This window comes from Daphnia magna, linkage group LG5 (assembly GCF_020631705.1).
Source record: "Daphnia magna isolate NIES linkage group LG5, ASM2063170v1.1, whole genome shotgun sequence".
Taxonomy (NCBI): Eukaryota; Metazoa; Arthropoda; class Branchiopoda; order Diplostraca; family Daphniidae; genus Daphnia; species Daphnia magna.
The window spans coordinates 11618043-11629906 of record NC_059186.1 but is presented as its reverse complement, the minus strand read 5'-3'; the positions used below and the strand labels follow the sequence as shown (position 1 = coordinate 11629906).

The 11864-nt window shown below is 41.5% G+C and overlaps 2 protein-coding genes and 1 long non-coding RNA gene across 12 annotated transcripts; 2 read left to right on the top strand and 1 right to left on the bottom strand.

The window, feature by feature from the left end:
- The first annotated feature begins 1636 nt into the window (after window positions 1–1636).
- Window positions 1637–2677, top strand: LOC116922582 (protein suex-1). Of its 2 annotated transcripts, none has more exons than XM_045173555.1 (4): window positions 1637–1793; window positions 1885–1993; window positions 2074–2109; window positions 2246–2677. In XM_045173555.1, the coding sequence occupies exons 1-4, from the start codon at window positions 1779–1781 to the stop codon at window positions 2545–2547; spliced, it is 462 nt and encodes a 153-aa protein (XP_045029490.1). In that variant the 5' UTR covers window positions 1637–1778; the 3' UTR covers window positions 2548–2677. The 2 variants fall into 2 exon arrangements, with proteins under 2 accessions (XP_045029490.1, XP_032784849.1); XM_032928958.2 differs by having other exon boundaries at window positions 2074–2151.
- Window positions 2678–3870: 1193 nt separating this feature from the next.
- On the bottom strand, window positions 3871–11860 carry LOC116922574 (coronin-2B). 9 transcript variants are annotated; one of them, XM_045174033.1, is made up of 8 exons: window positions 11782–11860; window positions 7765–7822; window positions 6494–7688; window positions 6228–6361; window positions 5714–5917; window positions 4839–4943; window positions 4611–4775; window positions 3871–4539 (listed from the first exon to the last, which is right to left on the bottom strand). In XM_045174033.1, exons 1-8 carry the CDS (start codon window positions 11853–11855, stop codon window positions 4399–4401), a joined length of 2076 nt encoding a protein of 691 aa, XP_045029968.1. In that variant the 5' UTR covers window positions 11856–11860; the 3' UTR covers window positions 3871–4398. The 9 variants fall into 9 exon arrangements, with proteins under 9 accessions (XP_045029968.1, XP_045029970.1, XP_045029969.1 ...); XM_045174035.1 differs by having other exon boundaries at window positions 6228–6352; XM_045174034.1 differs by having other exon boundaries at window positions 7765–7819.
- On the top strand, window positions 10426–11177 carry LOC116922581. Its single transcript, XR_004394099.2, has 2 exons — window positions 10426–10967; window positions 11050–11177. It is a non-coding gene; the product is annotated as an uncharacterized LOC116922581 (long non-coding RNA).
- Window positions 11861–11864: the final 4 nt, after the last annotated feature.

The following is an 11864-nucleotide window of genomic DNA, read 5'->3' as shown; positions in this document are numbered from 1 at the left end:
TCTCTTGGAAATCAACAAAAATCACCAGAAATCATCAAAATTGAACGCTGATTTCGATTGTGTGATTCGTTTTCTTGTTAAATTAACCCTTTTCAAATAAAATAAGAAAAGTGCTGTTAGCGTCCTAACTTTGTATTTTTGGTTTTTTACGATTATTTCATAAACTGTGAGGCACATTGAAAAATAAACTTGATTTTCGTGATTATCATTTAATTCTGAATCGAAATGAGGTATTTTAAGCAAAATTTGAAATTTGGCCAAAAATGAAAAAGTGGGAAGGCCTTCCCACTTTTGTCAAAATCTGCAAAAAACGACATCTCTTGGAAATCAACAAAAATCACCAGAAATCATCAAAATTAAACGCTGATTTCGATTGTGTGATTCGTTTTCTTGTTAAATTAAGCGCTTTTCAAATAAAATAAAAAAAGTGCTGTTAGCGCCCTAACTTTGTATTTTTGGTTTTTTACGATTATTTCATAAACTGTGAGGCACATTGAAAAATAAACTTGATTTTCGTGATTATCATTTAATTCTGAATCGAAATCATGTATTTTAAGCAAAATTTGAAATTTGGCCAAAAATGAAAAAGTGGGATGCGCGACACACAGAAAATTAGCTTTTTTAAGTTTTTTTTTTGCTTTGCGCCAGTATCTTCCGGTAGTAAGCTGTTTCTCGGGTAATCGGGGCCGAGCCCTAATTGGACTTAAACACCAGATGGGATTGGGCTGAATTCCGAGATGGTGCAACTCAGCATCCGCTTAAGGTCTATAGCCTTCCCCCTTTTTCATATTTTGCTAAATTTTAGATTTCCCCAAAATACATGATTTTGATACAGAATTGAAAGAGTTTCACGAAGAAAAAGTTTTGTTTCTCACTGAACTTATAGTTTTTTAAATGTGCACTGGGATACGTGTGAAAGGCGCCTTAATAACGATGCCTAAAGGTGCCACACTGAAACATATAAGTGGTGACATAGAATTCAAAGAATGGCACTCCGATGAAACAATACCAAAACCTGTGGAAAGCCGTAAAAAATTGCAGTTAACACACCTGATGATTGCGTACAACGTACAAAAGCCTGCGTCACGATTCATTTCAATGGGGAAAATACGTATATTCTGTGCACCTAGTTTCTCACTCCTACTTTACCATGTTCACCATTTCGTTTAATTTCATTAGCTTAATGTGGAGACATAGGTTATTGAATAAAATTGGGACAGTACTATGAAATATTTAATACGATTCTCTGCCTTGAATGACTAGTGGTCGTCTCAAAATAGACAGAGAACCACAGCCTTCATTCCCTAGCCAGTGTAACTGTTCCGATTGTTTTGCTGGGAGCGCAAATGAGCCACAATTTTTTTTTTCACGGTGAATAATGAGGCTGTGCAATAAACGAAAGTCATTGGCCGCGGCGGTTCGTACCAGCCACAACCCATAGTCCTAATTCTATTGTACGATATACTGTAAATCAACTGTAGCGAAAGCCATTTTTTGCGGAATTTGACTGAAACCTCCAAAGCAGTCCAGAAGAGTTGGTTACTAGAATGTGTGCAATTTGAGGCAAACAAAAAAATATCCTTTCACTTGTCCTCGAAAGTTTTTGTGTAAAAAAATAACAGTTTCATATTAGTTTTCTTGCTTAAAAAACATATGGGCGAAAACTCTTGTATAAAAAGGAACCCTGAAGAGATCCAAGTCACAACACTTCTAAAAGTCAACTCTGCAAGACCGGTCTTCTTGTACACCATCAAGTTCAGTCATCCCAAGTAACAACAATGGATTCCTTCAAAGTAATATTAAATCTATTTCTTACTAATCTTTTCAAATGAAGCTTAATTTATAACCAATGTTCTTACCAACCACTCTGTGGTGATTCGTTAGCTCGCTTTGATCCTTGTAGCTTTGGTCGTTGTGGCTTACGCCAAAGAAGCTTCCAACGCGGACTTGGATGTCTCGGAGTCGAAGAAGCGGGGCTATGGCAGCTATGGAGGTATTTAAATGCTTAATAGAAAAATACGCGATCGTATAAAAAAGACAGCGAATGACAAAAGTATTATGTCGTTACCCCAGGTTATAGCGGTGGATACAACAGCGGATACGGCCAAGGTAGATATGCACAATCCTATTACCAACCAGCCAGTTATGGAGGTACAAATTGTTTTGCTAACATGTTTGTACCTCTTTAGCAAGTATATAAAACATCTAACACGAACATTGGCTTTTTTTTATCCTGCAATTCCAGGTTATAGCAGCGGATACGGCCACGGTGGATACGGCCACGGTGGATACGGCCAATCTGGATACCGCCAATCTTACCAACCATCTTATCAACCATCTTATCAACCATCTTATCAACCATCCTACCAACCAGCATACCAATCATACTACCAGCCATCCTACCAGCCATCCTACCAGCCATCCTACCAGCCATCCTACCAACCATCTTACCAACCAGCCTACCAAGTTTCCTACCAACCAGCCTACCAACAATCTTATCAACCATCCTACCATCAGTCAGCCTACGGATCCTCCTCTCACTACTGATACTAAGCTATTGTCGTAAACAAAACATGTAATCATTAAGGGTGTTTCTATTTAACTAATGCTCGTACGTCCAACATCTACCATGTGATGAGTCTCAACTTTGAACAAATAAATAACCATAGCCAGTGTAGCTTATAGTTTTTCTCTTTTTCGTGAATAACTCTGACACGCAGATGAAAAGACTCGAGTTGCCAAACTTCCAAAATTAGTAGGTACGAAGTTAATTTATACAACTAAACGCGAGTGAAAAAGCGATCTAAAAACGTTTAGAATACTGGAAGTTAAAAATAAGAAAACTATTTACATTTTCTAAAAATACAATTTAACGGTGTTACATCTAGCATACTGAGAGCTACTATTGTGCTTTTGACTACCTCAATTTCTTGTTCTGAAACGTTCTCAGCTTCTCGATTCACTGGACACCGCGTAACAGCGCTATTAGTGGCTCGGGAATGGACCAAAAATTTCTAGCATGTAAAAAAAAAACACGGAATTCATTTCTCCCTGCCTAGACTCATACTATCCATCAATTCACGGTTTAAAAAATGGTGGTCAAATGGGGACAAGGTATACATCGTTGCTGGCCTATGGAAAGTTTTGGCATTCACCAAGAATGTCGATGGTGACGAAACGGCAGAAAGTTTACACGACAGGCAAACGCCCGGAATGATTCCACACAAATCGCATAGCGCAAAATTTCCATATTTATTACAAGTTTTTCGAAATGAATTGTCCATGAAAAGTCACAATTGTGTAACCCCTAAACTTTCTAATGCAAACGTGCTGCAGAAGACAAGGTGACTCCAAATATTAACAATGGTTAAGAAGCAGTCATTTTTTATAAAGTCGTGTTACTTATGCAAGTTGGGGCGAGTGAAACTCTCAATAACTGGACAGAATGATTGTTGTGTCCATCATTCGATGTGGGTATACGCGACGTACCATGTGGGAACTGAAAAGCTGCTGTGATTTTTATCGCCAATACCTGTTTTTAAGTGTCATTTAAATACTACAAAGTCACCTCCTAGCGGAATAACGGACGCAACCGCATCCAAAATCACAGCTGCATGCCCAAGCGGATAAGAATAAAGCATGAAGCAGCATGCGTTACACAATCAGCTGATGGGATAAAAGTCGGCAGCCAGCAGTTAAAAAAAAAATGTAGCTTCTTGAAATCTCACGGCGTCACATCAGAAACAACCAACTAAACACTACTGACAGCTTGACGAACAGTCTATAAAAGTTTGGAATTTTGGAAGGATGCCTTAAAATTGGTTGAGAAATTCTAAAGAGACGAGTCGTCATTCTAAGTCGATAGAATGATTTATGTTGTCATATGTATATATTTATAAGAAAGAAAGAAAAAAAACATTTTTTTTTTTTACACAATCCTAGCCAGGCGAGGCAGAGCAAATGGAGAACAAAATGGAAAGGAAAAAAAAAAAAAAACTTCTTTAACGGTTTCGGGCAAATGAAAAAGTTCCGAGTCAATTCCGGTGAGGCAGAACATAAAAAAATATACTCAAAGAAAAAATAAGGAAAAAAAAAAAAAATTATTATAATAATAAAAAAAGAAGGGAAAGCAGCAAACGCACGAACTGGCATTCGACCAGCAAACACTTCTAGATTGAATAGATAAGCGAGACATTGGCCAGTTGAACCTACTTCATCGCTCTCTTCACAAGTGAAGCATTATCGCCAATAGTCAGAAACACAAGTTTTAAACGAAAATAAAACGTCTGCTGACAGACTCTATTAATATTTACACCGATCACAAAAGTGACGGGACTTCTTCTATCAGTCGTTTCTTCCGCAATTCGTAGGCAAGGACGTGATGCTTGCCAGCTGCAATCACGCTGTTGAATCGGTGATAAAAGACATTTTGAAGCGCTGAAGTTGCTCCTCCAGCTCGTGTATGCGACGGTCTTTGAGTACCAGTTGCTGCTTCAAGCGCCGGATTTCTTCTCCCTGGGCATCGTATGCCCGCCTTAACTGTTTTTATTGAAAAGTAGTATGTCATTTAGAATCGACAAAAAAGAAAAGAAAGAGTAAATAAATAATACTTCAGTTCCTTGAAGAGGAGCGTCGATGATTTCGATAGCTTTCTCCGATGTTATGAAAGCACTTCCGGAAATAGCACGCTGGTTCGTCGCCCCAATGCTCCCAATGCTCCCAATACCGATGCTATTGGCTTTGTGAATTCCATTAGTAGGCGAGACCATGTTCAACTAAATAGAGACGAGAAACATTTTTAGAACTGAAATAAATTACATTGAATTAAGCAAAATTACCTGAGTCATGGAGCGCGTCGGTCGTGACCACATTTGTTGAGTTTGTTGGAACTTTGTGCCCAAATTGCAAGAGGTCTTTGCCGCCTTGGCGTCTGCTGCTCGCATCTGCACACAACAGAAGAGGGTCGAATGAATTTCTGGCTTTTTTGTTTTACTCATAAAACCATTTTCCTAAAAATAGGATGCTTCCATGCGTCTTTGAGGAGGGTAAAAAAAAAAAAAACCCGTAGCCAGGGGAAGAGAGACAGAAAAAGAGACAGAATTTTTAAAAATAAACCACAAGTCAAGGGAGAGCCATTTTCTCGGAGAGTGAAATAACAACTCACCCTCCGGTTTGCCCAACTTAACCGCAACGACCCACGCACATGTTCGAAACATAAGCAACAAGAGAAACAGCAGCAGACGGAACGTGATGAGTGCCTCCAGATAGGGTAACCGTCATGCGTTTCAGATATTTCATGGTTTTAAATGAAATATACACTTAAAGATTCAACGGTGCGAGTTTTTTCTTTCTTTTCTTTCGTTTAAAAAAAAAAAAAACCCAATCTGGAGACTCGTAAGCACCTGACCGTATTATTTCACTGATTGAGGAACGAACGAAGGGGAGTCAGGAATGTTTGTGAGGCATTAAGGAAACAAAGAGGCCGTGAAAACTTTCAGTGGAGGGGGATGTTGAGAAGCCATGTGTAGGATTTGAGGTTATGGGAAGACCATGTTCAATTAAACCCCATTCCCGTTCGTCACACCCTTGACAAAACAAATTCAATAACGAGTTAAAAGGTTGTGCGTGACGCCACCGGATAAGGTTGTTTTGTTTGTTTTTATTTTGCCAACACCGCGAACGCTTCCCAATCATTTTCACTGCGGGCAGATACCATCAAATGATAGGGTCCTTTGGCCTGCTCTTCCAGCAAGCTGATGATGGCCCAGACGTGATTTCGACGGATCCTCTCGCGTTGAGCCGTCGGATCACTATCATCCTCGTCGTCGTCGTCCTCGTCATTTTCGTGCGAATCGGACGAGGCCATTTCATCCTCGTCCGTCGACGGATTCATGTCGTGGAAACCAGATTCTGCGCGCTTATTTTTTTTTTGTGTTTGTTTTGGCGGTGGCACACAGAGACAAAGAGGGAGCGTTTGGTAAAATATATCAGTCAATGTCAAAGAAAATGTCAATGTTATTTCACGTGAGCCCGCTTGTCTTTATCAGTAGATGGGCACGAATAGGGAACGAAATGAATCATCCAAAAGAAAAGGGTATAATACTGATGACTATGATTTAAAAAATAAGGATAAGTAAACAAACAAGTTTTACGAGGGGAGAAAATCGTGGGCGGAAACCTACGAATTAGAGCAAATCACGCTATCTCGATAAAACAAAATAACTCACCTCCACAGGTCGATAGTCGACGACCGTTTCTTGCGTGATGAAAGCAAACTTCTTGTCATTATTTTTGTCCGAAGTCTGCAGTTTGCGCTCCACCGGATCGTAGCGAACCGGCTTGAATGTCCTGACTGCATGCGCTATTCCCGACACACAAGTATAAATTTTGTAGAAAATAGTCAATACCACGTAATGCATACTTTCTCTCTCTCTCTTTCTCTTTTCTTTTTTTTTTTTTTTGTTTTTGTTTCTTTGTTCTACAGTTAACTTACGTAGGACCGATCCTGTTTTCATAGACATGAGAACCGGGTCGCGATTGATGCCTTTAATCCATTCTTCAGCCGTGAGGGCAGGAGTGGGCGCTGCCGTGTCAGGATAGAGGTCGTCTTGGTAAGTCTCGCTTTTGCGCGGTACAATCATACTGATGGGCTCGCATAACCCTCGGGTGGCATGCAATTTATAGAAGCGAAATGTCTCACAGAGTTGCGTTTGAACGCCCCGTTTCGGCATGTAGCCAAGGCCGCGCTGTGGCGAACCGGATAGGAATTGCGTCAAATAATGGATCCACGGCTCCTCGTCTACTATTTCATAGTAGCGAATGTTTCCGTCGCCTTTGCCGGCTACGTATATCATCCGAGTATCCGGATCATAATAAGGAATCAAAATCCCCGACGAAGAATCGATCATTTCACAGCGCAGGGGCGTGCTCAGATCGTCTTGCGACCATAAAGCGTATTGGCGATCCGATTGGCGAGAAAATCCTGTTGTGAAGAGCCGACCCGTGTCTCCCAAGTAGACCACTTTGCTGGATTTACTGCCGACGTGGCAGATGCCCTCCTTAATCACCCGACCTGTTCTCGGATCCAAGATGCGTAACTGCTTGTCTTTGCAGGTGGTGGCCAGTAGAGAGCCGTCGCGGTTGAACGACATGGAATAGATGACATCCGGATGACACTTGATTATGTTGATAGGCGTACTCGTGCCAACGTTCCAGACGAAAATCAGGTGATCCGAACCGGCGCTGAGGAGGACATTATCCGCCGTTGGATGCCACTCGATGTAGGTGCAGCGCCGCTTGTGGCCACGGAGTTCCACTAGCCATTGCTGGACATTTTCCGTGAATCCACCATCGGGTATGTGCCACAGTTTGACGGTACAATCTTCAGATGCTGAAGCGATAACATTGTCGTTAAACGGATTCCATTTGATGTCGAGGACAGGTCCGGCGTGACCTGTCACTTTGCCAACGTTAAGATCCAAGCGGCCCGTTTTTTCTAGCGGCAAAACGATAAAGGCTCCACCTCCGGCCACTTCCGTAATGATGGCCAAGAATTTCGGATTAGCGGCGCAGCAATTGGAATCGTGGGCGTCTTTGGTGATTTTCACGTTCTCATAACACTTGTCTTTACGCGCAGTCTGACCGTAGACGTGGCGAAATTTGGAAGCCCTAACGCCCCGGAACGACAGCTGTTGATTCGAAAGAAAACAAAAAACACCGCTTCGTCATTGCCACATGTTCTACTTCAATGGTTCTTTGACTCACCTGCGATGTATTCGTCATGGCTTCGTCGACGACTTGACTGATAATGGTGGATCTCCTGCTGGATAGAGACAAGCAAAGATTGATTAAATAGAAAACAAACCACTTTTCGGGAACCGGAAAATTAGGTTCCAACAACTGTATCTGCTTTATGTCGATGCTCGACCGAGACCTACATCGTAATGAGATTCTCCGCTTGAGTTAACACGGCTAACCAAGTGGAATAAATAAAGCTTCCCCGGGTGGCTTTCAAAGAAACGAAATTTGTCGACACTTTTTTTTTTTTTTTTTAAGTACGCACGTACAACTTCTCCTTGTCAGACGTGTCCACGGCTATTTTTTATTATTACTGTTCAAAGCGGGTGGGAGGGAGATAAAAGAGAGAAAACAGGAAAAAGAGAGGCAGAGAGAAAATAACCTGGAAGATGTCGAACTCGTTATTTTGACCGTCGTAAAAAAAACGTTATTGTAGCAAACTAGTTCGGTTCCTGTATTGTTGAAAATTGAAACAATTTCCACTTCAATGGAATCCTTTTCCACAATAACGAGGATAGGCTAAGTTATGGCCATCGGCGGGCTAGACAGTCCCAAGGACGCAATCGTCAAACATGCTAATGATCCATTCTATACCTGCGGCTAAGCACGCGTGCGTCGCCGGACGCACCGCATCACAAGTCTTCCTGCGGTGCCCGGTATATACTGAATAAACGTTAAAAAGAAAGGCTATTGCCATCAAGAATGGATTGAAAGTAAATTTTAAAAAAAACATAGGCGGTAAGAGGTAGAAATGGGGTCCTGGCGTGGTGCATGGTAGCGGAAAGGATTGTTCACGTAAATTTTAATGTTGGAACACGTATTCAATAATTATTTATAGCGGCACCACGCAAACCAGGCGAATGACTAAAGTTAAAAAACACTGAGTATAAAGGGTGTGACTCTTGCAACGCCTGACTTCCTCTCGTGAAGGACGTCTACACAAAAAAAAAAAAAAGAAACGGAAAAAGAAAAAGAGAATCAAGAAACGCAAAACGCTACAGTGGGTTCACTGTCCGCGCTTTGCTTGACGTCCCGCTCTCACGGTGACTCCTCCGCTTTCATGCAACCTCTCAACGGCGAAAGAAAACGGAATGATATTGTCTCTACTTTGGGCTTTACACCATTAAAAAATTGGGCGACTCAATAGATCTATCGTTTTGCATGGGATAACGACGAGACCTCGAAATCAAGGCGAGTGGACTCTGTGGACTACATTTTGAAATCAAGGTCCAAGCCATTGCAGACCAAGCCCCCGCTATCTCGCTAATGCACAAACACGGAATGTTTACGCCTCATTGGTTTCTTTTTTTTTTTCTTTTTATCACGACGGAATTTTCCCAAAATGCGCGCGGCATTGCCAAGTGCCATCAGATGAATTCACATAAAAACACGTAACGGTAAATCAATTTCCTTTTCCGTCTGAAATTCGGTCCACCAAATGTATTTGGTGATTTTCATTAGCTTTTTGTTTTCCCCCCGCATTGCGCTTTCCAGTACCGGTACAGAGAAATTTTTAAAAATAGACGGGGAAGGAAAAGATAGACCAAAACAGATCCACGACGCCAGGGGGGTGAGTGAATTTTCTCCGCTACCGGCAACAACGGAGGAATTAGCAAATAAAGGCACTGTGTGCGTATTAGACATCAACATTACTGCATAGTTTCAGAGCTATGTAGGTTAGTCAGCCGTGGTGACCAGATGGCGTCGATGACCCAGGACATAAATGCAAAAGCCAAAAGTATGTGAACAAAACTGCAACGGCTCTTTGACGCAAACATCTGGGATCCCGGAATCGTACCCAACAAATTTGACTAACCAAAACCAGCAGGACGACTTTGCTAGCCACCAACAATCTTTTTTTGGCACTTTGACACTAATAACGCAAGGTGGAGTGGGGTGTAAAACGTCGCCATTCATTTGGCAGATCTCTTTTCATTAAGCCCAAAGAACGGCCCTCCCCCCCGGAACTCGTCAATCTTTTCCAATGGATCCTAATGCGCAGCATCCGGAAGACCTCGCCCCGAATAAGTATTATTTACATCCATTCACAGGCACACACCCATCGAAACCAACGACGTGGAAGTTGTAAAAGAAGAGATGATGAACGTACCTTTCAGCTTTCAATTAACATTACATCAAGCGCGTATTGTTTCTGCTTCTAAGTCACGTAGAACTTGATAAATATCCCAGCACGATAGCAAAAAATAACCAAAAAACAGGGACGGGGGGGAGAGCTCAAAACTGTAGACCAGTGAACGATGGAGGCGCAGAGCCAACTGACGGGTATGGCTGCTACCACTGTAGCTAATATAGTAGTACGCTATACAGTCTAAACGCCCCAAAAACCAAAGGGTGGATAAAAACGCCCTTTTCTCTACGTTCAATACGGAGTGTCATGAATACAAAACAGGATTGCTTTACAAAAATGCAGGAGTTGGTATTACCCACAACCCAAACTGTTTACCTCGAAATGTCTGTAGTTCTTCAAAATTGGGAGCAATTTTCACAGCTATGGTGCAAGAATAAACTCAGCCCCCACCCCCCACTTCTTCCGTTCCCTACTGCTCAGCTGATATGACACCAGTATGTAAGGGAATTGTGAGACGTGCGTGCCAGAGATAACGGGCCGATACACGATCTTTCAACATTCTTAGTTTACATAAGTATGGAAATGCGTGTTTGTTGCGTAAACGTTTTGACGAATGAACCGAGAACCGGCCGGCAGCATCTGATCGTAAATTCAAAAGCGAGTCAAGTCAACATCTTGCGCGTTAGCTTTCCATTATTATGCCGAGAGGAGCTAGGAAGAAGCATCTGTTGTGGTCTGTTGCCTTTTGCTGGCCGTATGAGAGCAACTCGTTCATAACACTAAGACCGCCCAACAACAAGAACAAGACGCTTGATTGTAAGAATATAGGTCGGCTAGACAACGCCAGATGGTCGTGATGAGATTGGCCAACATAATTTCTTCACAATGTATCCGACAACAGATAAATGCTACAGGCACACTTTTTCTACTACTCTCACGGCTGTCCCCACTTAAACCATTGGCTCAATCAAATGCGCCATCCATCTTCATATACACTAGAGAGAGAAATCTAACCGGCTTCTGATTCGCTGGTACCTGTTCCATCTCACGCCTGATTTCGCTTTAAATTTTTTTTTCCCAGGTAATAAAAAAAAAAAACTTTCTACAAAAACGGAAAGGCACGTAAACAAACAATACGTCATTATCGGTTCTTATCACATTAGTTCACGTCGCGTTTACTCTCATACAGCTAAACAAGGTGGGGAGGACTCAAAAGGAAATTTTGATAACCGAGACCCTATGGAACATAACGTGGGAAAACGATTTAATAAATGAAAAGTAATAACTGCTACTTGAAATTTTGTTCAATAAGAAGTCAACTATTTGGTTGTAGTCTGAGCACCACAGTTTTAAGGAAAATATTCTCACTAGAACAAACACCTTTATTTTTCTATTAATTTTAATTAATACCTACTGTCAAAAGAATGATTACAAATTTTCTATATGGTTAAAATGACTAAAATGTGTTCATTCACACTCTGTTGATTTAACATTCAAACCACATGTTTCTTAGATAGTAATTACAACATTATCTTCTCGAGCTGAATGACATTGAAAAGCTAGTTAACAAGTGGTACCAGCAGTCCAGCGTGCTGTCACCTCAACGGGGGCAAGGTCTCCCTTACACACAACTACCCATCCAGGCCAGGGTAGCATTTCCATAATGCACTCTATCAACTCTCGCAGCTAGACTTGAACAAATTACAAGGGTGTTGATTCACTCTCACAGGGGAACATTATTTGTTTCAAGGAAAATGTGGTTTTAACGCTTGACGTGCGAGATGTCTTGGTTAGTTTTCAGTAATCGATAAATACGCAACCCAAATGAAAAAAAATTCACTGGCAATGCATTAGTAGAATATTTCAATTATAAAACAATCGAGCAATTAGCTTACGTTTCGGTGTTCGTTGAATGAGGAAATTGAGTTTCATCGGGCACATTTGACACTTGAATTGCAGCCGACGCCATGAACACACA